The sequence below is a fragment of the Coregonus clupeaformis genome, chromosome 10 (genome assembly GCF_020615455.1).
Source record: "Coregonus clupeaformis isolate EN_2021a chromosome 10, ASM2061545v1, whole genome shotgun sequence".
Lineage (NCBI taxonomy): Eukaryota > Metazoa > Chordata > Actinopteri > Salmoniformes > Salmonidae > Coregonus > Coregonus clupeaformis.
In genome coordinates this window covers 2,424,824-2,450,766 of record NC_059201.1, presented here as the reverse complement: position 1 = coordinate 2,450,766, position 25,943 = coordinate 2,424,824, and the positions used below count along the sequence as shown (strand labels likewise).

At 43.6% G+C, this 25,943-nt stretch overlaps 1 protein-coding gene across 1 annotated transcript in view; it reads right to left on the bottom strand.

Annotated features, from left to right (window-relative positions):
• The window catches only part of LOC121574721 (sodium- and chloride-dependent taurine transporter), a 49,524-nt gene that overhangs the window by 3,902 nt on the left and 19,679 nt on the right, over nt 1-25,943 (bottom strand). The window contains exons 2-12 of the mRNA XM_041887269.2: nt 24,477-24,706; nt 23,846-23,980; nt 21,227-21,461; nt 17,735-17,867; nt 16,827-16,961; nt 16,077-16,180; nt 15,787-15,911; nt 13,289-13,401; nt 10,477-10,614; nt 7,501-7,603; nt 6,734-6,834 (exon numbers count right to left, since the gene is read on the bottom strand). Coding sequence (XP_041743203.1) covers nt 6,734-6,834; nt 7,501-7,603; nt 10,477-10,614; nt 13,289-13,401; nt 15,787-15,911; nt 16,077-16,180; nt 16,827-16,961; nt 17,735-17,867; nt 21,227-21,461; nt 23,846-23,980; nt 24,477-24,705 — 1,551 coding nt within the window. The 5' untranslated portion in view covers nt 24,706. The remainder of the gene's footprint in view (nt 1-6,733; nt 6,835-7,500; nt 7,604-10,476; nt 10,615-13,288; nt 13,402-15,786; nt 15,912-16,076; nt 16,181-16,826; nt 16,962-17,734; nt 17,868-21,226; nt 21,462-23,845; nt 23,981-24,476; nt 24,707-25,943) is intronic.

The window sequence follows — 25,943 nt, the reverse complement described above, 5'->3', positions numbered from 1 at the left end:
GATGTATTACTGATAACTCACATTCTCCAATGTCTAACAATCAGGAAAAGCTTGGGCATTGTTTTATGTAATGGACAGTTTGTTCTGACTAGGGCTGTGGCGGTCACGAAATTTCGTCAGCTGGTGATTGTCAAGCAAATAACTGTCGGTCTCACGGTAATTGACCGTTAATTAACATAAACACATTTAGCATCTCCTGGCTTCCACGCATAGCCTACAAGCCACTGATGCAGACCTTTGGAACATCTATATTTTAAAAAGTCTAATGAATCCATGTAATATAGCCTACACCTTCACAATAAATCCATTATTTATTTTAGACAGGTCTAAAGAAACATGATATGAAGAAAATGTAGTCTATTTCAGAAGAACAGAATAGCATACTCTGAGTTGTCCTTATGTTAGATCCTGATCTGGCTATGCTACACTAGTTATTTTAGCAGACAAGATTTGCTTAGAATTCCGTGGCATTCTTTTATATTATTTTATAGTATGAAGAATACAATTGAACAAAGCTGAATAAAATAGAAAGGATATTTTCTCCAAACGATTTGAGGGAGTGCGCACATGTGGCTATTCTGTGTTGAGCGGTTAACAAAGAAATAGGTACTCCTATTAGCTTAATTTAGAGTTATTAATGTAACTTTAGTTGTTCTACAAACGTTGGGCTATATGTTTTGATTTTTAATATGTTGTAAGGCTGCATGATGAGACTCTAATGATGATTTGAAAGGCATGAGCTCTGCTTTGTTTTTTGCGCAGGCTGTACACACTTCATCAGTCTTGCATTCACAATTTGACAAGCACTTGATAATGCCTTGAATTTCCCGGCGGCATCCCCTTTGTGTGGCCATAATACACCCTTTTGCGGCCAGTGGCCATTGTGCCCTTGGCCTGGAGTGCTACGTTGTGCCCTTCTCCCTGAGTGCTGCACGCTCCGACGCACCTCTCACTCACATGGCTCTCCAGCATGTGATCGGGTCTTTCTCACAGGCTACAAGTGAAGACAGACACATCGGGGACGCAACTGCGCGCGTCCTTATCCAATTCCGAGGTGCATATTGAAGATATTGGAAGAACTGTTCACATTTACTTTTCGTCAGCCAACAAGATGAGTCGGCCTAACGAACAGCAAAAACACTAGCCTATGTCAATCTACTATCCCCCATAGTGCAAAAGTCGACCTATTCTATTCTGCGCGATAAATAAATATTCCAAACATAGTCTGGGAGTTGTGGGATGCAATAGATCTCAAATTAATACAACCACTAGCATAAAAAAAATACGCTATGTTTTTACGCAATGTGGCTGACACAACAGATCAAAATGTTTAGCTTAAAATGTTGATAAACTAATAGGCTATTTCTTCACATTATAAGCGCAGCAATGCGCACACGGCAGTAGACTATAAGCGCAAATGTTCCATTAGCGGGAAAACTACCATTATCAAAAGTGACCGCAAATGCGATTATGTATGTAATGCTTTTATTATAAAAGGTGCATTTTTATGGTGAACATTATCTTCCCCAAACTCACGCGCTGCTTATGTATGCCAGTTAGGCTCTGCACCCGTTGTAAAGCGGATTAATGTGCTTAATTTTAAGAAGTTATTTGGCCACTTTAGTTGTGATAGAAACCTTATCAAAACATATAGGCCTATGGGCTAGGCTACATGAGGGGTGCGACTATGATTGGAAAAAGTCGCAAAAAAATGCATTGTTTCTTCCCACGGGTGATAATATATAATTCACAAGTGAATAATATCTAATATCTGGCTAATATCGTCACCCGTCAGACTATTTTACATTTTAGTCTTTTAGCAGACGCTCTTATCCAGAGCGACTTACAGTTAGTGAGTGCATACACTTTCATACTGGCCCCCCGTGGGAAACGAACCCACAACCCTGGAGTTGCAAGCGCCATGCTCTACCAACTGAGCTACACAGGACTATTCTTGATTTAATCTTGTGAAATCTGTTTTGATTTAAAATGGAACATTATCATGCACCTGTCTCGAAAACGGGCAGTGGGAAAAAATACATGTCATCTATGCACTTAAATAGTGAATGGAGGAGGCTTTTCCCGTGGTTCATTTTCATGCCAGCCAGGTAGGCTATACTCCTGTTGTAAATATAAGCAATGTGCTTAATATTAGGAAAGTTGAGAAATAAATATAGTAGGCCTAGCCTATAGAAAGCTGATGGGATCCTCCTCTTTTTAATAGAGGCCATCACTCTGTTTTCTCCCGCAATTGCATAGCCTATAGAAATGTTGCGCAACATGAGCTCATGGGCTCTCATGAAGTGTTTGATTAGATTTTCCATTACATTTGCATTGATGTCAGAGTGATTACGGGGACAATAGAGTGCTGAGTACCAGGCAGTTAGCAAGTTTGGTTGGCTATTAATGACCATCAGCAGCATCAGAGCTCGGAGAAGCCTAATTACCGTGACTAAACGGTCACGTGGAATTTGACTGCCTTCATGACTCGTGACTGCCGGTGTGGCGGTAATACGGTCACCGCAACAGCCCCAATAACAACACACTATAATTATACCACTTCACATTTAGCCTCGGGACACAGTCTGAACTTTAAAGCACTGTGAAATGTTGAAATTTGAGATGAAATACTGTGTTGAAATACAAGCTGGTGCTAGTCTAGAGGATTCCATTTTAAATCACAATGTATATGGTGAACGTTATACTTCTTCAAATATTACATCTTCTGACGTTCAGCACCGTAAGAGCGTAACACGGCTCTCTTTTATCATAATGAGTTAGGTAGTATTTCTGTACAGCAGTCATGGGGCGGCAGGTAGCTTAGTGGTTAAGAGCGTTGTGCCAGTAACCGAAAGGTTGCTGGTTCTAATCCCCGAGCCGACTAGGTGAAAAATCTGTCGATGTGCCCTTGAGCAAGGCACTTAACCCTAATTGCTCCTGTAAGTCGCTCTGGATAAGAGCGTCTGCTAAATGACAAAAATGTAAATGGCTCTGGAAGGACAGAGCACTGTGTTCTGACACAACTGCTGAAGAAAGAAGACATCCTGCCTCCATGACTCGTGACCGGCGGTGTGGCGGTAACTACGGTCACCGCAACAGACCTAGTCCTGACTCACTATTAGCATCTCCAAACAAAGGATTGTCACGGATTCTGCCGAGGCTGCCCCTCCTCCTTGCTCGGGCAGGCTTCGGCGTTCGTTCGTCACCGGAGTACTAGCTACTGCCGATCTATGTTCTATGTTCTACCTGTTGTTGTCTGATTGGTTCACACCTGTTTCCCATTATGTGATTACCTCCTTCCCTATTTAACCCGGTGGCTCCCGTTGTGTTTTGTGCGTGTTTGTTATTTCGTTTCGTGTGTCGTATGGTGAGCGGGTTTGTTCCTCCCTGTGTGGAGGTATTTTTGTATTGGTTTCTTTACTTATTTCAGTAAAGTACGTTTCAATTAGTTCTGTGTCCTGCGCCTGACTTCGATCCACCGCATTCAACTGACACTCGTGACAAGGATCTTCCGAAAGCGTCCTCCTTGGAAGTTAAGACTAAAAGCACTTATTGTATTTTTTTATTTTATTAATAAGAATGTAGTGATGGAAACCGTATCTGTCACTTCCTTCAAACAAACAACTATTTTTTTTGAACGAAAACAATTATTGACTAAATTGATAATAAGGCTACAGTCATATCCGATTATGGTGTCTAACACCACAATAACATCAGGGCTGTTAGTAATTGACATTCACAAACATCTCCTCAAATTCTCCTTATTCCCTCTCATTCTCCTCAAACTCTCCTTAGTCTCCCCCTTAGTCCGTCTCATGAGAGCAATTAGCACTATGTTTTCCTGGTCGTTAAGGGGATTAAATGGGATTAGCCTAAGGACGGAGCCAAGCACCACATTTCCCAAATGCCTCAACAGTTTTAATCCAGCACCGCACACACAGTTTTACCACCAGCCACCAGTTAGTCACCCTTTAACCACCAGGGACGCAGGGCAACACAGGAGTGAATGTGACCTTACAGAGCAGTGATAAGGCTTTAGAGAGGAGACCTGGCCACTGTTGTTAGGCAAATTAGCCTAGGACCTCCCACCCCACACCCCAATTTAAGACCCTAACCCTAAAGCTCAGATAGGAACTAGTCCACTGTCTATCTCTCCTCTCCCCCTCCTCTCCTTCCTCTAACCGCTCCTCTCTTCTCTCCCCTCCTCTCATCCAGTCTTCCCCTCTCTTCTCCCTCTCCCTCTCCTCTCTTCTCTCAGCAGGCAAGTTTCACGTTTTTATTGACACGTGCACAAGTAGAGTGAAATGCCTTTCTTGCAAGCTCTTATCCCAACAATGCAATAATAAATATCAATATATCTTACTATAAAATAAAGTAAAGTAGAACACGAGAAAGTAAGTAACCTACACTATATACAGGGTCAGTTCCAGGGTCAGTAGCTATATACAGGGACAGTTCCAGGGTCAGTAGCTATATACAGGGTCAGTTCCAGGGTCAGTAGCTATATACAGGGACAGTTCCAGGGTCAGTAGCTATATACAGGGACAGTTCCAGGGTCAGTAGCTATATACAGGGACAGTTCCAGGGTCAGTAGCTATATACAGGGACAGTTCCAGGGTCAGTAGCTATATACAGGGTCAGTTCCAGGGTCAGTAGCTATTTACAGGGTCAGTTCCAGGGTCAGTAGCTATACACAGGGACAGTTCCAGGGTCAGTAGCTATATACAGGGACAGTTCCAGGGTCAGTAGCTATATACAGGGACAGTTCCAGGGTCAGTAGCTATATACAGGGTCAGTTCCAGGGTCAGTAGCTATATACAGGGTCAGTTCCAGGGTCAGTAGCTATATACAGGGACAGTTCCAGGGTCAGTAGCTATATACAGGGTCAGTTCCAGGGTCAGTAGCTATATACAGGGACAGATCCAGGGTCAGTAGCTATATACAGGGACAGTTCCAGGGTCAGTAGCTATATACAGGGACAGTTCCAGGGTCAGTAGCTATATACAGGGTCAGTTCCAGGGTCAGTAGCTATATACAGGGACAGTTCCAGGGTCAGTAGCTATATACAGGGACAGTTCCAGGGTCAGTAGCTATATACAGGGACAGTTCCAGGGTCAGTAGCTATATACAGGGACAGTTCCAGGGTCAGTAGCTATATACAGGGTCAGTTCCAGGGTCAGTAGCTATATACAGGGACAGTTCCAGGGTCAGTAGCTATATACAGGGACAGTTCCAGGGTCAGTAGCTATATACAGGGACAGTTCCAGGGTCAGTAGCTATATACAGGGTCAGTTCCAGGGTCAGTAGCTATATACAGGGACAGATCCAGGGTCAGTAGCTATATTGGGCTCCTGAGTGGCGCAGTGGTCTAAGGCACTGCATCGCAGTGCTAACTGTGCCACTAGAGATCCTGGTTCGAATCCAGGCTCTGTCACAGCCGGCCGCGACCGGGAGACTCATGGGCGGCGCACAATTGGCCCAGCGTTGTCCAGGGTAGGGGAGGGAATGGCCGGCAGGGATGTAGCTCAGTTGATAGAGCATGGCGTTTGCAACGCCAGGGTTGTGGGTTCGATTCCCACGGGGGGCCAGTATAAAAAAAATATGTATTCACTAACTGTAAGTCGCTCTGGATAAGAGCGTCTGCTAAATGTAAAAATGTAAATGTATATACAGGGTCAGTTCCAGGGTCAGTAGCAATATACAGTTCCAGGGTCAGTAGCTATATACAGGGTCAGTTCCAGGGTCAGTAGCTATATACAGGGTCAGTTCCAGGGTCAGTAGCTATATACAGGGTCAGTTCCAGGGTCAGTAGCTATATACAGGGACAGTTCCAGGGTCAGTAGCTATATACAGGGTCAGTTCCAGGGTCAGTAGCTATATACAGGGACAGTTCCAGGGTCAGTAGCTATATACAGGGACAGTTCCAGGGTCAGTAGCTATATACAGGGACAGTTCCAGGGTCAGTCCCAATACCATTTTACAATATACAGGGATACTGGATCGATAGAGGTTGATATGTATAGCAGTAAGGTGACTAGGCATCAGGATATATGATTACCAGAGTAGCAGCAGCGTATATGAGATCGTATGTGAGTGTGTGTGCGTGTGTGTAGAGTCAGTATGAATTTGTGTGCGTGTTATGTGTGTGTGTGTGTTGGAGTGTCAGTGTGAGTGAGTGTGTAAAGTGCGCATAGAGTCAGTGCAGATAGTCCAAGCAGCCATTTTGATGGCTATTTAGCAGCATTATGGCTTGGGGGTTGATGCTATTGTGGATAGACAGATGGCCCTTCCATCTGGGGCTTAACGTTGTTCAGCTCACTGAGTCAAGTGTGGATTTTCACATCAAATCCAGAGAGGACACACACAAACTCAAACACAACTCAAACACACACACACACACACACACACACACACACACACACACACACACACACACACACACACACACACACACACACACACACACACACACACACACACACACACACACACACTGCTGCTGTTGTAGTATAATGTTTATGTGTGGGAGGATGGAATGACAGACATTTGCAGATACAGCACTCTCTTTCCTTTCAGTATGGGAGGTTTCTAGGACTGCGTCCCAAATAGCACCCTATTCCATATGTAGTGCACTTCTTTTGACCAGGGCCCATAGGGTAGGGGTAGGGTGCCATTATATACAGTAGGGGTGCCATTTTGGACGAAGTCTGTATTTTAATTAACATAGACTCACCACACAAAGAAGAGGCGTGATCACAGACCAGCTCCATTTCATCCAGGGATTTGGTCTGTAGCCAATCATGTCTTCAATCGCATCATAGAAATTATCAACGCCTGATTGGAGGAGAACATAAATAAATAGGGAGCATTTGGTCACATGTGTATATAGATTTTCTATTGTGTTTTTGACTGTGCGTTTTGTTTATTCCATATGTAACTCTGTGTTGTTGTTGTTTTTAACGCACTGCTTTGCTTTATCTTGGCCAGGTCGCAGTTGTAAATGAGAACTTGTTCTCAACTGGCTTACCTGGTTAAATAAAGGTGAAATAAATAAATTAAAATAAAAAAATAAAAAAATCCTGAACCAACTCTTGCACTTCACTCGCTCTATTTTGGCAGTGTCAGTTGATATAATGCAACAATAAATTGTATCAGAGATAAAATATATTTGTTGCACTCGAGACAGAACTATAAAACCTCTATATAGCTTGACTAGTTGTGATTGTAAAGTATTATAAAGGTAGCCTAGTGCTTAAGACAATGGGCCAGTAACCGAAAGGTCATTGGTTCGAATCCCCATGTCGCCTAGGTGAAAAATCTGTCGATGTGCCCTTGAGCAAGACACTTAACCCTAATTGCTCCTGTATGTCTCTCTGGTTAAGAGCGTCTGCTAAATGACTAAAATGATACATTTAACTGACGTAGAGCCTGAGGACATTAAACGTCCACAGTTCCTATACAGACACACAGAGCATTTTGTCCAGAGTAGAGTACACGTACCATAAACCCACGATACAGCAATACATTCAAAGAATGCAACCCACAAAAGGCACACACCGCTGGCTGCATAGTAGTCAAAGAGTTGAAACACATACATGCCACCCTGTGGGAGAGAGAAACAGACATGATTTAGTGCTTGGGCATGTTGGAATGTAGGATTTCATGCATAGGTGTACAGTCGAAGTAAGTATACTGTAGTCTAGGGCTGGAGAGTGCATAGGCCACTAGGCTAGTGGTGGGAGAATACACACGTTTGCGTTCCAAATGGCACCCTATTTCCTACATCAGTGGTTCCCAACTGGTGTGCCGTGAAACGTTTTCCTAATCTTGATTATTGTTTTTTGATCACTCACTTACAAACGTGACCTGTGGAATGCACCTGTGGAATGTTGACTTGTGCTGGTCGGATTAAAACATTAAAACGTGGTTACATCTGTGTGTGTGTTGTTTCAAGTCCTGTGTACTCAGTTACATTTGTATCATTTGAGGGGCCGCGCGCGCTTCACGAGCAAAGTCATTTGCATCATTTTACTTCATCTGTGAAAACCATTAGCACAGGCCAAGTCAGACTAAAGTATGCTACAGCCTCTGCCATAGAAACAAATGGAGCTTTGTGTCCATGGTTGCATCTTTACAATTCAGAAAACCGCTCGCAGCCCAAACCGTTCAAAACTAAAGACCTATTTTACCCAGGGAAAAATTACTGACCCCTCTCATTGAGGATTTCAAGTTCAAGGCCGATCGGGATACTGCAGGCAATGTTTTCAGAAAGCAGGATCCCCCATTATAGTCAATGGGAGTATACAGTGCCTTGCAAAAGTATTCATCCTCCTTGGCGTTTTTCCTATTTTGTTGCATTACAACCTGTAATTTAAATGGATTTTTATTTGGATTTCATGTAATGGACATACACAAAATAGTCCAAATTGGTGAAGTGGAATGAAAAAAATAACTTATTTCAAAAAATTCTAAAAAATAAATAACGGAAAAGTTGTGCGTGCATATGTATTCACCCCCTTTGCTATGAAGCCCCTAAATAAGATCTGGTGCAACCAATTACTTTCAGAAGTCACATAATTAGTTAAATAAAGTCCACCTGTGTACAATCTAAGTGTTACATGATCTCAGTATATATATAGTTATGCACGCTCATGTTTTCTGCTTTTTTGTCTTATTTCATGTTTGTTTCACCCCCAAAAATATTTTGCATCTTCAAAGTGGTAGGCATGTTGTGTAAATCAAATGATACAAACCCCCCAAAAATCCATTTTAATTCCAGGTTGTAAGACAATAGGAAAAATGCCAAGGGGGGTGAATACTTTCGCAAGCCACTGTAAATCACCATGATCTTCATGGTCAATATTCGTGGATATACACTTTTTTTTCCCAAACACGATCATTGTACCAATACTTGCTTCGATTTAACCAGATACGATCATGGTACCAATACTTGCTTCGATTTAACCAGATGTATGTCCTTGCACCGAGTATTTTAAAACCGCACACAGAAGTTATAAGGATCATTTAGCGGCTACCGACAGCCCTGCAACGTCACTTCCTAGAGTAGCTCAACCTACGCATGAGATGTTTCCAAAAACTCCTCCATGAAGCAAGATGGCAACACGCTGAAACGACACTTCCTGATCTTCAAATGCGCCACTGAGACTTTACATTGGAAACAATGGGGTGACGTCATCGATGGCTCCATCCATTATTTTTTACAGTCTATGATTTTACCTGAGCTAAAAAAATATATATATTTCTGGCACGGGACACACAAATTAACCATTGTGAGTAAGGAACTATGAAAACTATGAAAATATTTCAAATAAACCCTAATCTATAAAACAAAATTGTCACAGAAAATAGATGATTTGTTGTATGGATCAGATGAGATGGAGGTCATTACCATTAACTCAATGAATAGGGTCATTTTATGTGTTGCCGCAGAATGCACTTATTTTGACTCTACATATATAATGGGGTCATATAGGATGCCGTTTGGGACCAGCCATGTTCCAACGGAACAGCCCAACGGAACCTTGAGCCGTCCCGAGTTCCAACTCCCAACAGAGCACTCAGTGAGAGGCAGCATGAGATTGTGATGTCATGAGAAAAAAACAACAACACATAAAGCAGTAAATCCCTGACTCCCTTGCTGTCTAGGGGGATTTAGTGAGGTAGGCCTAGGGAATGACTGTGGTTGGGTAAGGTCTGCGTGAGGGGCATCACATGCTTGTTTCTACATTGTGAGGCCGAGAGGCAGGGAGGTTTTCAGAGCCGTTAAAAATAAAGAGTGGATTGGAGATTAAAGACATCGAGTTAAGTGTGAAATGTCTCTAAATAGACCGTACAGTAGGCCATGAGGAAGCTCTGAAACTACACCAGCGTATTTACCGGCGCTATGATCAGGGACTGGCTGACATGAGAAGGGAGGAATTGAAGAAGTGGAACTGTATCTATGGGACTCTTGTTGCTGGGGGAATTCTGAAGTTTATTAACAATCCCCTCAATACTTGTTTTCTCTCTATTCATTAGGGCAGTAGTGGTTCTGAAACTTGCACTCACTGGCTCTGACCTGAGTGCCCCTGGGGCCACTTGAACCCCAGTTTGGGAACCACTGCATCAGGGAGTAGCTATTTACTGTACTGCCCATGTGGCACTGTATCTTGTATTGTATGTTATGCCCTAATATTTCTATAGCCTGCATTGTTATGGACGCTAATAATGGAGACACCAGTAATAGCAGAGACCATAGTACAATAGGGCAAAGCATAATACTAGATAGAACTAACTTTAGTCAGATCATTTTGTATTCATTCGGGTGTAGCTAAAGTAGTTGACTAGACTGGACATTTGTAATACAGTATCTTGTGTAGGAAAATACATTAACTAGACCTTACTTTAGTAACACTAGTACAACAATATGATATCAGTGTAAAAAATGAAAGTACACTACTAGAATATAGTACTTACCCTAGTAACCATGGTAAGTCCCAGAAGATAGCTTATGGAGCACACAATAGCTATAAAAATTTCCCGACGGTAACCCTTCCTTAGGAAGGAGGGATACAGATCCACCAAGGAAGTGATCTGTCCTTCCACTTCCACAAACTGGGGACAGAAAGACGACACAGAGACAAGAGATCTCATTAGTACTTAGTTAGCATGCTATACAGTCGATCTGATAGGCTAACAATGTTGTGATCAGGGTTGGGGGTCAGTTACAATTTAATTAGGCTGTTTGAGAAGGTTTGAATCCTAATATGAGCCAGTTTGCTACAGCAGGAAAATACTCCTGCAGCAACAGGAAATGTGAATTATTAAGTGGATTATAACTAATGGACATTTTTGTAGGGGTTGATACATTTTTTCGTGAGCGAAAATCAAGTCTGAAATTTCAAAGTGAAAATTACAAACTTGTGAAGCCTTTTCAATCCTCAAATGCACTACAAGTTTTACATTTCCTGCATTGCAGAAAAGTTATCCTGCAACAGGGTGATCAAATTAAGACCCTACATCTGTAAGTAACCTGACCTGTGGTGAGTACATGGTGTCTGTAGTACAATAGAACAATTTAGCTACTGTAGTAAGTCAAAGCTCTGTGCTGAACAACGCTGGTTGAGCATAGGTGAAGTTAGACCTCATGCTTCAGACCAGCCCTAACGTCTCACTTAAAACATAGTTTTTGTGTTTCATGTGTTATGTATCTGGGTAGTCTAAATCATTTTATGTAATACAGTTGCCTTCCTGTATCCAAATAGTGGACCTGTGTGGCTCGGTTGGTAGAGCATTGCAACATGGGTCATGGGTTCATCTCCTGTTGGGGCCACTCCATATGTAAAATGTATGCACGAATGACTGTAATTCGCTTAGGATAAAAGCATCTGCTCAATGGCATATGTATATATGACTAAGGATTAATGACTTAGCAGAGTGTTGAATTTCACCAGGACAGAGAAATTTGATATTGTTGAGGGTGACCAACTTAATTGACAGTGACACAACACTCAGCAGTTGCCAATAAACAGTGTTTGTTTTTTTACCTATCACTTCTTGCTTCAGCTCACCCAGCGATTCTGCCAAAGCGGCTTCTAGGCCTAGATTCAATCAGATCAAGTGTTAACTGGCCATGGCAGACACCCGCATGGCGTTGGTGTTTTTGGCGGCGTCGGAAACGGAACTGCTAGAACTGCGTTGGAGCCGTCGAATTGCGCGAGCAGCTTGCATCGAAGCCACACCCACCCCACTCGCGTTAGAAATTCAGAACGAGAAATTGTAGAAATCATATAGAAATAATTACACTCAAATTGAAAAAGAATGAGGATTTTCTATCAGTCTCATCGAGGTAGATAACATCTCACATTCCAGTGTTACGACTTGTAAACAAATGCTGCGTGAGGATTTCTGTTAATGCGACGCCGTTGGCGAGCCAGCGGCGATGTCCACTTCAGGTGTGACGCCGGGAGCCACTTGTGAATTTGACGCAGTTCCAACTCCGAGCACCGTCAAAACAACCGCCATGCGGGGTGTTGGCTAAATCGGATCTGATTGGATAGAGCCGCTACGTTTTCTAGCTACAACTGATGTAGCATGTGTATCCTTGTTTTGTTTTTCCTCTCCCGTTGCCTAGTGTCCTCAACTACCACCTACCTAGTGTACACAGTAGAGTCTAGACAAAGCTGGAACTATAGTAGCACATTATCCTTGTGTACAGTAGCCAATACATTAAAACCTGTCGATGTTAAGTCTATGGAATCCCAGACACCTATGTATAGATATGTAATAGTATAGTATGATACGTCTGTACAGTGTTGTACAGTAGCATCAGACCACCCATGATATAGTTTCACCATCTCGGCAATCATATGACTCATATGATCAATAAACTGACTTACTGTCTCATCATGAAACTTACAACTTACAAGTCCATCAAGTGTATTAAGTTTCATTATCTCAGTGTTCATATGACTGGTCTAAATACACTTGTTTCATAATTTCAGTGTTCATATGACTGGTCTAAATAAACTTGTTTCATCATTTCAGTGTTCATATGACTGGTCTAAATAAACTTGTTTCATCATTTCAGTGTTCATATGACTGGTCTAAATAAACTTGTTTCATCATTTCAGTGTTCATATGACTGGTCTAAATAAACTTGTTTCATCATTTCAGTGTTCATATGACTGGTCTAAATAAACTTGTTTCATCATTTCAGTGTTCATATGACTGGTCTAAATAAACTTGCTTACTACTGTTGTCATAACGACCTGACCTGACCTGTCTGTCTCAGATTCCGATTCAGACTTAGATTCAGAATCAGAATCAGACTCAGACTCAGACTCAGATTCAGACTCAGATTCAGATCCTTGACTCATAATGAGTATAGTACTGACCTGACTGATTCAGACTCAGATTCAGATTCTTGATTCATAATGAATATAGTACTGACCTGACTGATTCAGATTCAGATTCTGATTCTTGATTCATAATGAATATAGTACTGACCTGACTGATTCAGACTCAGATTCTGATTCTTGATTCATAATGAGTATAGTACTGACCTGACTGATTCAGACTCAGATTCTGATTCTTGATTCATAATGATTATAGTGCTGACCTGACTGATTCAGATTCAGATTCTGATTCTTGATTCATAATGAGTATAGTACTGACCTGACTGATTCAGACTCAGATTCAGATTCTTGATTCATAATGAGTATAGTACTGACCTGACTGATTCAGACTCAGATTCAGATCCTTGATTCATAGTGAGCAGACTACTGACCTGACTGTCGAGACCCAGTAGCAGAAGCATGATGAAGAAGAGGATAGCCCAGAAGGTGGGCAGCGGCATCATAGACACAGCTTTAGGATAGGCAATGAAGGCCAAGCCAGGACCTAGAGAGGAACAAGAAGAGAGAGGGGGATGGGGAAGTGGAGAAAACACAATTAGAAACCAGGGTTCTATCGTTTGATCTGGTCTGATGCCACCGTGGTGCGCCCAAGTATAGCACAGACCAAACTCGAATGTTAAGAAATAAAAAAAATCCTCAAGGTGTAAATCTGTCTTGTCTTGTCTCATCTTATCCTCAACGATCATAAACTTAAGGCCATGTGAGTGTAATGCATTGTTAATGCTCTTTTAACTTATGGCTCCTGGCAAGACTAGGGATTCATGTTATGACAAGAACTATCAAAGAAGGTCAACGTAGCCTTACAATAGCATTACGGTGTTCATCCAATATCAACAGCTATATCAATATAATAATTACACTACACTAGTAGAATATATAGGCTAGTGTATAACATAACTAGTATAGTATATAGCAGAATATATAGGCTAGTGTATAACATAACTAGTATAGTATATAGCAGAATATATAGGCTAGTATATAACATAACTAGTATAGTATATAGCAGAATATATAGGCTAGTGTATAACATGACTAGTATAGTATATAGCAGAATATATAGGCTAGTATATAACATGACTAGTATAATATATAGTAGAATATATAGGCTAGTATATAACATACCTAGTATAGTATATAGCAGATTATATAGGCTAGTATATAACATAACTAGTATAGTATATAGCAGAATATATAGGCTAGTATATAACATAACTAGTATAGTATATAGTAGAATATATAGTATATAATAACAATGGCAGGATCAGAGGCAACATACGTCGCCTCTTCTCGATTGTAACTATAGCAACGTCTCGATAACGTGGCGTTATAACGTTGGGATAACCTGTTACAACAGAAGTTAAAAAACAAAACAGGAAGTACAGCAAACACATAGCATAAAGTTGGTTTAACTGGCATCCAACCAAACACGACATGACTAGCTAGCAGACTGCCTGAGCTGGCTTTGATACTTCAGTAATAATAATGACGAAATAAAAGCCTCTCTCGTGCTTGAGGCTGGTCTAGCGGGTAACAGCGTCGCCTGCAGAACATATGTATCACCCTCAGCGTTGGTGCAAATCTGAATCTACTCTGCATCTCCCTAAAATAAAACTTATTCAGGTTTAAGACCAACTTGTCTCTTCCCCAGTGTCCTATACACCTTATGTCAGTCCTTACAGCACAAGGTGTCAGCTTCAATATGGTACCACAAACCATCTACAGTACTGTGTACCAATACTCTCCTGTCGAAACTCCTTGGACTACTTCTATTAAACTACTTACAGTAGCATTGCTCTAGATCAGTCAACTAATCAACTAGATTAGTTTCATCCATATGAAGAAAATATTTATTTTCCTACATACATTCACTGCATCTCTGTATTCAGGCAGGAACGCCCTGTACAGCCTCCTGCACTGGGGTAGAGTGTGTTCAAGGCCAGAAGAGACTGTCCAGGCTGACTAAACATGGCCAGAGGGGGTCAACAATACAGGATTGCAGCGTATTAAAAACAAAAGACCCATATCATAATGTATTTCCGGAGAAATTAGGGGTGTTTTTTTTCTTAATTACAGAAGAAAAAAACTAAAAACATCATCAACACTGATGCATGTCTCTTGTAAATCCACAGGAGAAGAATAATTACGTTTTCAAAGTAATAGCGTAGATAGATCATGCTTATTATTATTGTCCCAATACAATATTTTTACAATGAGAAAACAGAACGTATAGAATCCACCATGGGCAGCAACCACTGAACTGAAAATAACATTGTAAAAGATGGATAAGTATGCTAGACCTTACTTAAATACATAATTAAGTACCTAAGAGTCAGACTTCTTTAGTTTTTTTGGTGTTAACTTGGCACAAGATGTCCTTTGATTACTGACTCTCATACAGTAAATATCTGTTGGAACAGGCTGGAGCAGGACACTTAAATCTACTGGTAATCGTGAGAAGAAAAGGTCATGATGGATCTCTCAGGAATGGCTTGACTCTTCGCTCCCTAGCGTTCTGGACAATATCCAATTTAACAGTAAAACAATTTTTTCCACCAGCATTTCACTCGATTGCTTGACGAATCCAACCAGATCCAACTCTGTGAAATCCACGTCATACAGAAGCACTGAACGCTGTAACTTGGTATTTTATTTCTGTCAATGAGTGTTTGATTGCTGAAACTTCCATATTTCGATGCCGTCTTTAACGAAAAATAAATCCACTTCTTTCTTTACATTTAATCTTTTAGATTTTGTATTATTTCTGTTGGATAGAACCAGCAACTGTTGTTGTTTATTTGTTTGTTTATTTGTTGTTTGTTTATTTTAAGTAGCAGTGCCCACCATCACTGCCACTTTGACCACCTCGTACCTGACTCTGCCACATCGGCAATGTCCACCCCTTGCTCTTGTGCCATGAAGCCCAGGACGGAAAATATTGCGAAGCCAGACACAAAACTGGTACCGCTGTTGAGGCCTCCCAGCAGCAAACAGTCCCTATATCACACATATGTCATGGAGGTTGTTAATGAACACAAAAGGAACCTAGATCCCCCACTTTTTGTCTTGTTTTGTTACCAACTATTTTTTTTTTTACCACTGGATTAGGCCCCACAACCATCACCTCTCCCCCCCCGATCCCCCCCCGGCGCTGACACTCACCTATAGCAGTTGTATTTGTACTTGTTGTAGCTCCCCAGTGATGTCATAGCTCCCAGACAGATGGCATAGGAGAAGAAGATCTGAGTGCCAGCATCAATCCAGACCTGGAGATAAAAGGGGAGAAGTAGACACGAAGGCTGAGGCGCAAGCTTTGGGAAACATTGGGTAGTATTTTGACTATTTTGGCTATTATTATGGTAGTATTTTGGGTAGTATTTTGACAGATTTTCTCTACACATTTTTGCTTATTCCAGGAGAATCACATTTGCCAAAGGACTAACAATGAAAATGTGCTTTACAGCCAACTACACCACATTTACATTATCTTGGGGCATAAGACAAGGATGTCCTTTATCTCCCTTTCTATTCATTAAGGCAATTTAAATATTTTTTGTAAAGATAACATCAAATATTAAACTCAAAGGATTAGAAAATTCAAGATTTAGGCCAGGATTTAGTGTGGTTTGTTTGAATCCCTGTCACAGCTGCTAATTGAATAGATATATTAATAAAGTCCCCAGACAGGGTGGGGCAGGACGGGGCAAGGCAGGACAGGGTGGGGCAGGATGGGGCAAGGCAGGACAGGGTGGGGCAGGATGGGGAAAGGCAGGACAGGGAGGGGCGGGGCAAGGCAGGACAGGGCAGGATGGGGCAAGGCAGGACAGGGAGGGGCGGGCAAGGCAGGACAGGGAGGGGCGGGGCAAGGCAGGACAGGGAGAGGCGGGACGGGGCAAGGCAATGTGTTTCTACCTCGGGGTCTTTGAGACGTTGCAGGTCGGGGTACAGGTAGAACTTGATTCCTTCCGATGCTCCTGGCAAAGTGACACCGCGGATCAACAGAATGATCAGCATGACGAAGGGGAAGGTAGCGGTGACGTACACAACCTGTAGGGAAACAGAGGACAAAACGAGAGACGATGTATCAGTAGATTTACACATCGACAGTGTAGATCTCACAAACAACATAATTTCTTTGTTAAATCTTATGTGTAACGAGAATGAGACATTCTCAGTTAACTGTCAGAATCAGGCTGTCACAAGACCATCTTTTATCACAATCCAATCCTCTCTGTTATACTCTCTCCTCTTGTTTTGTGAAGGCTGACTCTACGCTTCCCTTTTCAGGAACCAAAGACCGCAGATAACCGGATAACTTACAGCTTAGAGGGACAGGGAAACATAAATCAGCCTAAACCAATGAATACATGGGATTGGGGCAATAAGACAAGGTGTCTGGGATCGATCCAGCTCCCTAGCAGTCCCCGGGGGTGTTGCTGTGACTGGTCTGGCTCTTGTCTACACTCGTTATACTGAGATGTAAATGCACTGTGGGAAACTGCTCTTGGTTTATGGTGACAGCCTGCACTATAGTAGCAGCCTGTACAACTTGGTGTTTCTCCTTAAGATATACGATAAACCAGGCAGCATCAGAGCCCAGAGATAGAGAGACAAACAGGAGGATTGACAGAGTAACTATCACCACCAAAACCCTAACGCTTATCCTAAACTTAACCCAAGCAAGTTGTTGCATATCAACCAAATTGCCGCTGTGCTGTCACTTCTGCTTTGTTTGCTCTTTGTGGTCTAGGCCGGGTACTGCTGATGTAAAAATGGCTTTTATAAAACCAGAAATGTCCAGAAATGGCGTCCCAGCTCACCTTTCCGGTGGATTTGACTCCCTTCCAGATGCAGAAGAAGCAGATGACCCAGACCCCCAGCAGACACAGAGCCAGGTCCCACTTGACCTCCCCAATCTCATCGATGCCACTGGAGATGCTGAGGACATTACGTCTATGGAGAGAAGAGAGGACACACACAGTCAGATATGTTTGATGTTAGATTAGTAGGACGCCCAGAGATTTTAGGTCAGCTATAATTAGGGCCCATAGATTTTCATGGCCAGTTTTAACAAGGGCCCAGAATTTTACCAAGTCCGCTATAACAAGGGGACAGCATTTTACCAAGTCAGCTATAACAAGGGGACAGCATTTTACCAAGTCCGCTATAACAAGGGGACAGCATTTTACCAAGTCGGCTATAACAAGGGGACAGCATTTTACCAAGTCGGCTATAACAAGGGGACAGCATTTTACCAAGTCCGCTATAACAAGGGGACAGCATTTTACCAAGTTGGCTATAACAAGGGGACAGCATTTTACCAAGTCGGCTATAACAAGGGGACAGCATTTTACCAAGTCGGCTATAACAAGGGGACAGCATTTTACCAAGTCCGCTATAACAAGGGGACAGCATTTTACCAAGTCAGCTATAACAAGGGGACAGCATTTTACCAAGTCCGCTATAACAAGGGGACAGCATTTTACCAAGTCGGCTATAACAAGGGGACAGCATTTTACCAAGTCGGCTATAACAAGGGGACAGCATTTTACCAAGTCCGCTATAACAAGGGGACAGCATTTTACCAAGTCGGCTATAACAAGGGGACAGCATTTTACCAAGTCGGCTATAACAAGGGGACAGCATTTTACCAAGTCGGCTATAACAAGGGGACAGCATTTTACCAAGTCGGCTATAACAAGGGGACAGCATTTTACCAAGTCGGCTATAACAAGGGGACAGCATTTTACCAAGTCGGCTATAACAAGGGGACAGCATTTTACCAAGGCGGCTATAACAAGGGGACAGCATTTTACCAAGTCGGCTATAACAAGGGGACAGCATTTTACCAAGTCGGCTATAACAAGGGGACAGCATTTTACTAAGTCGGCTATAACAAGGGGACAGCATTTTACCAAGTCGGCTATAACAAGGGGACAGCATTTTACCAAGTCGGCTATAACAAGGCCCAGAATCAGCTTTTTATCAAAACAAACATGTACTACCCAGCAGTCCTCAGATAACGGTCACTTCACTAGAATCCTTCACAAAAGGCACAAAGTGTGTGGATGTTTCAGAGAAGCCAAATGAAAACACCACAGAGACATGACAGAGCAGCCGGCCGGCTGGCGTCTATCTAAATGTTAGCTTACAGCTTGTCCTTCAGCTCCAGCCAGCCAGTCTCTTCTCTACTCTGCTCAGTTAAGAGTGGTTTACCTGTTCCTGGCCCTATGTTTGTGTGTTGCCTGAGCATTCGTTCACTGACCACGCTGCCAGCGCTGCCAGATAAACATGACCGTTGGGAGAGGAAAGGAGAAACAGGGGGAGAGGAAAGGAGAAACAGGGGGAGAGGAAAGGAGAAACAAGGGGAGAGGAAAGGAGAAACAGGGGGAGAGGAGAGGAAAGGAGAAACAGGGGAGAGGAAAGGAGAAACAGAGGAGAGGAAAGGAGAAACAGGGGAGAGGAAAGGAGAAACAGGGGAGAGGAAAGGAAAGGAGAAACAGGGGAGAGGAGAGGAAAGGAGAAACAGGGGGAGAGGAAAGGAGAAACAGGGGGAGAGGAAAGGAAAGGAGAAACAGGGGAGAGGAAAGGAGAAACAGGGGGAGAGGAAAGGAAAGGAGAAACAGGGGAGAGGAGAGGAAAGGAGAAACAGGGGAGAGGAGAGGAAAGGAGAAACAGGGGGAGAGGAAAGGAGAAACAGGGGGAGAGGAAAGGAAAGGAGAAACAGGGGAGAGGAGAGGAAAGGAGAAACAGGGGAGAGGAGAGGAAAGGAGAAACAGGGGAGAGGAGAGGAAAGGAGAAACAGGGGAGAGGAGAGGAAAGGAGAAACAGGGGAGAGGAGAGGAAAGGAGAAACAGGGAGAGGAGAGGAAAGGAGAAACAGGGGGAGAGGAAAGGAGAAACAGGGGGAGAGGAAAGGAGAAACAGGGGAGAGGAAAGGAGAAACAGGGGGAGAGGTGGGGAGAAACAGATGAGAGGAAAGGAGAAACAGGGGAGAGGAAAGGAGAAACAGGGGAGAGGAAAGGAGAAACAGGGGAGAGGAAAGGAGAAACAGGGGAGAGGAAAGGAAAGGAGAAACAGGGGGAGAGGAAAGGAGAAACAGGGGAGAGGAAAGGAGAAACAGGGGAGAGGAAAGGAGAAACAGGGGGAGAGGAAAGGAGAAACAGGGGAGAGGAAAGGAGAAACAGGGGGAGAGGAAAGGAGAAACAGGGGGAGAGGAAAGGAGAAACAGGGGGAGAGGAAAGGAGAAACAGGGGGAGAGGAAAGGAGAAACAGGGGAGAGGAAAGGAGAAACAGGGGGAGAGGTGGGGAGAAACAGGGGAGAGGAAAGGAAAGGAGAAACAGGGGAGAGGAAAGGAGAAACAGGGGAGAGGAAAGGAGAAACAGGGGAGAGGAAAGGAGAAACAGGGGGAGAGGAAAGGAGAAACAGGGGGGAGAGGAAAGGAGAAACAGGGGGAGAGGAAAGGAGAAACAGGGGAGAGGAAAGGAGAAACAGGGGAGAGGAAAGGAGAAACAGGGGAGAGGAAAGGAGAAACAGGGGGAGAGGAAAGGAGAAACGGGGGAGAGGAAAGGAGAAACAGGGGAGAGGAAAGGAGAAACAGGGGAGAGGAAAGGAGAAACAGGGGGAGAGGAAAGGAGAAACAGGGGAGAGGAAAGGAGAAACAGGGGAGAGGAAAGGAAAGGAGAAACAGGGGGAGAGGAAAGGAGAAACAGGGGGAGAGGAAAGGAGAAACAGGGGAGAGGCAAGGAGAAACAGGGGGAGAGGTGGGGAGCAGGGGGAAGGCCAAAGAAAAGTGAGAGGGATAAAGGATGTGATGAAAACCCTAAACTAGAATGCTAAAAGGCCCCATGTTACAGTGAGGCCCTATGCTACACTATGTGTACCTTTATTTAACAAGGTAGTGCCTTTGAGGTCTCAAGAGAGACCTTTATTTAACAAGGTAGTGCCTTTGAGGTCACAAGGGAGACCTTTATTTAACAAGGTAGTGCCTTTGAGGTCTCAAGAGAGACCTTTATTTAACAAGGTAGTGCCTTTGAGGTCTCAAGGGAGACCTTTATTTAACAAGGTAGTGCCTTTGAGGTCACAAGGGAGACCTGCGAAAGGAACTAAAGGAAAGTAACTAAAGGAATTATTAAAGTAGCTAAATCAAGTATATTCCAGCACTTTACTCACTCCCAGAACTCAGTGAAACTATCCTGTATAGATAAAAGGTTAAATACATTTAAAAAGCTACTGTACTCACTCCCAGAACTCAGTGAAACTATCCTGTATAGATAAAAGGTTAAATACATTTAAAAAGCTACTGTACTCACTCCCAGAACTCGGTGACGGGCGAGGTGAAGTTGGTGATGTTAGCGGCCAGCATCAGGGTCTTGTTCTTGCGGATGGTGTCCTCCACACAGCGGTCTGTGTTCCAGGAGTTTTTACACTTGGCCCAGGGCAGCTCCGGCTGGAAGCACTGGAACAGGTAATACAAACCCCAGGCCAGGATCACTATGTAGTAGATGTTCAGGAGGGACACGATCACAATCGAAGCGTAGCCGATACCTTGGGGGGGGATGGAAAGGGTCAGGTTAATCTTGCCAGACATCAGAGTACATGACATATTCTGAGGCTTGCGACTGGATCAGCGAGATTACACACATGTACACTACACTGTACAAAAACACTTAGGAAGGGAGATTTGATATTAAGAAACCCAATGTAGCTATATTTTGTAATGAACGTGTGTGTATGTTTTGAATGCTGTTGTAATCATTTAGAATTAGGACGTGAAAATCCCCTCCTCTCCCTCCCCTCCTCACCCTCCTCTCCCTCCCCCTCCCCTCCTCTCCTCTCCCCTCCTCTCCCTCCCCTCCACTCCTCTCCCCTCCCTCCCCTCCCTCCCCTCCACTCCTCACCCTCTCCTCTCCTTTTCCTCCCTCCTCTACCTCCCTTCCTCCATCCCCTCCCTCCCTCCTCTCCCCTCACCTCCTGTCCCTCCTCTCCTCCCACGGTCACCCTCTGTTACTTCTCCTTAATGAAAATAAAACTGGGGCACCCCCACCAATCCATTCAGGCAGGCAGCCACCTGGGTTGAAAATTAACAGCTTGCTTTGCTGACATCCAGTCTCATCTTATCTGAATGTATTATACAAATAGAGAGCTTTAGAGTGAGGCTTGGCCTTGTTTGGCTGGAGGTGAGTGCCTGTCTGCGTCTCAAACAGCACCCTATTCCCTACACAGTGCAATACTTTTGGCCCGTACTGCACTATGTAGGGAAAAGGATGCCATTTGGGATTTGGCCTATGTCTACAGATAGAGCTCGTCAGCCTCCTGCCATCTAGACTAATACTTACACAGCATACTATCTTTCCTGTTTATAAAATGCCTGCCTGTTTGTTTGCCTGCCTGCCTGTCTGCCTGTCTGTCTGTCTGCCTGTCTGCTTGTCTGTCTGCCTGTCTGCTTGTCTGTCTGTCTGTCTGCCTGTCTGTCTGTCTGTCTGTCTGTCTGTCTGTCTGTCTGCCTGTCTGCTTGTCTGTCTGTCTGTCTGCTTGTCTGTCTGCCTGTCTGCCTGTCTGCTTGTCTGTCTGCCTGCCTGTCTGCCTGCCTGTCTCCTTCTTGGGTCAGACCTCATTGCTAGGCATCTCTCTGATGTTTTCCTGCGCTGCTGCCATAGCAACCTATAATTCAGCACACTCTGTTCACCGCACGGCTGAGTCTCAAGGGCTTTGTGTGCATGTCTGTGTGTGTGTGTGTGTTTTTGATTTGATTTGATTTATTAGGATCCCCATTAGCCGACGCCAATGGCGACAACTAGTCTTAATGGGTTTCGACACATTATAAAAAATACATTACAGACAAAATACTTTACAATTTAGATACATTTAAAAACATTAACATGTAGTGTGTTTGTGTGTGTGCATCTATCAGTTACACATACATGTCAGTACATACACACAACAAGTAGGTCACATGGGGAGAGGCGTTGTGCCGTGAGGTGTTGCTTTATTTGTTTTTTTAAACCAGGTTTTCTGTTCACATGCGCTAAATAAGACGGAAGTGTGATCCATGCACTCATGGCTCTGTATAATACTGTACGTTTCCTTGAATTTGTTCTGGACCTGGGGACTGTGAAAAGACCCCTGGTGGCATGTCTGGTGGGGTAAGTATGTGTGTCAGAGCTGTGTGTAAGTTAACTATGCAAACGATTTTTCTCTTTATCACGGACACACCTCTCCTCTTTACAACCATTGAATCAATATGCTTTGTGTGTGTATCCTCATAACATATTCAGCTTTTGCTTTGGGAGTATTGAATGCTGTAAGAAATACTACATCTGCAGTGGTAAAATAACAAAATATCAGAAAACAGCCAAAAATCTATTTTCTGAGTGGCATGAGCAAATACACTGGACAAGAGGGAGTCCAGCCAAGAGCAGTGTACCTTCTAGTAATTTTCAGTTTCCCTCTCAACCCTCAGTACAGTGTGTAATGTCTAATGAAGCCAGGGCATATCAGTTGGCAGTTATTTGGCAGTTAGGAGAGGAGGGAGTCTAAAGGGAACAGGATGCATCTGCAATTCAGGGCGCCTAGCAACCAGGCAGTATCAAAATAAGGCTAGTTGTTGGTTGGACTACCCTGGAGTCAGTGTGGGCGAGGCAGAGCCACTGTAGTACAATGTGTGGTATCTTTCCTGGTCTGGGCTGGCATGAATATGATTGACCTGTCCATCAATGATTTACTATTCCTTAGTAGGCTATGCCGATTTGACCGAGAATACTCTGCTTTTCTAGATACTCTTGCCAGGTCATCGTTGCAAAAAAATATTATGTTTTTAATTGACTTACCTGTATGAATAAAGGTTTTTATTAATTTTACATTTATTTAACCAGGAAAGACCCTTGAGGGTAGAAACCTATTTTGTTTATTTAAATCAAAAATGTACTCACCGGTAAAGATGGGGCAAAGTTTTTCCCAGCAGGTGATTCCACCCTCGGAGGTGTACTGTCCAAGGGCCACCTCCAGGAAAAACACAGGGAGACCTCCGCCAAAGAGGAAGATGGTGTACGGGATGAGAAATGCACCTGGAGGAGAAAACATGATATAACCACAAATGTGTCAGATTCAAGAAGAAGAAAAAAAGTGGACAAAAATCAATGGAGTATGTGTGCATCGAGGGAGTAACTCTCTGAATCGGAGTATTCCGGTAAACAATTTGACGTAATGTAGTAATGTTAGAAGGAAGTGTGAGACGGAGGACATTCGTTAGTCAAGTAAGTCAACCTTGGAATGCCTTTGAAGTGTACATTCGTCAGGTTCTAGACCTAGACAGCAGCTGTAATGGAACCATGGGTTGCATGCAGAGAGACCGCTAGCTGTTCTGATCTGTATTATCACCATCTCCTGACTTTAACCGCCTCTTGAACACAGCACTCTGCGTCTTCTGTTTACACTGATGTGTCACAGTGAAATAGGGTCATTGACCCCAAACCTCTTAGAACAGAGTTGGAATGGGAATGGCTTCATTCCATTTCACCCTTCATGTCCTAGTCATTAACTGTATAGGAGTAAGAAACTCACCTCCGCCATTCTTATAGCAGAGGTATGGGAAACGCCAGACGTTCCCTAAACCCACGAAGCCACCAGCGACTGACAGGATAAAGTCAAGTTTGGAGTTCCACTTCTCCCTCTGGACGGGTTTCCCCTCTGCCTCGTCCTCGGGCCGGGTGCCCGGGCTCTTCCCTGGGGAAGGCTTCAGAGTGTCCTTATGGAAGTCCTTCAGACACTGGAGCTTCTCTTTCTGTGCCATGCTGCAGAGGGAGAAGGGAGATGATTAGAGTTCATCTGAGGTGAGTTGATATCGTAAAGACCGTAACACAACACCTACGTGAGAATGCTATTCATTGACTACAGCTCAGCGTTCAACACCATAGTGCCCTCAAAGCTCATCACTAAGCTAAGGACCCTGGGACTTAACACCTCCCTCTGCAACTGGATCCTCGACTTCCTGACGGGCCGCCCCCAGGTGGTAAGGGTAGGTAACTACACATCTGCCACACTGATCCTCAACACGGGGGCCCCTCAGGGGTGCGTGCTCAGTCCCCTCCTGTACTCCCTGTTCACCCATGACTGCATGGCCAGGCACGACTCCAACAACATAATTAAGTTTGCCGACGACACAACAGTGGTAGGCCTGATCACCGACAACGATGAGACAGCCTATAGGGAGGAGGTCAGAGACCTGGCCGTGTGGTGCCAGGATAACAACCTCTCCCTCAACGTGATCAAGACAAAGGAGATGATTGTGGACTACAGGAGAAAAAAGAGGACTGAGCACGCCCCCATTCTCATCGACGGGGCTGTAGTGGAACAGGTTGAGTGCTTCAAGTTCCTTGGTGTCCACATCACCAACAAACTATCATGGTCCAAACACACCAAGACAGTCGTGAAGAAGGCACGACAAAGCCTATTCCCCCTCAGGAGACTGAAAAGATTTGGCATGGGTACTCAGATCCTCAAAAAGTTATACAGCTGCACCATCGAGAGCATCCTGACTGGTTACATCACCCTAGTCATAGACTGTTCTCTCTGCTACTGCACGGCAACCCCACCCAGCCAACATGTCTCCATCCAACCACCCACCTCTCGCCCCCACCTGGAAACCACCCCTTCCCACACCCCTAGCGACTAGGGTTGCTTGTCAGTCACATATACTGTATATATATATATATATATATATATATATATATATATATATATATATATATATATATATATATATATAGTTATACGTTTGTTTTGTTATTTTTAATTGTTGGACAAAAAAGACTGCAAAAACACCAGCAAATCAGCTCCATGCGATTTTAATTTAGGAAATCTGTTCCAAAGTATTCCCACGCATAATAGAGATATATATGTGATCGTATACAAATGTTAGCAAGGTTTGAAATTATTATGTTTTAGTAAAACGTTATATCTGTTCGGGCTTCTTGCAGTCAATTTAAAGTCTATAAATTATTTGTAATTATGTTCCGGCCCCCTGACCAT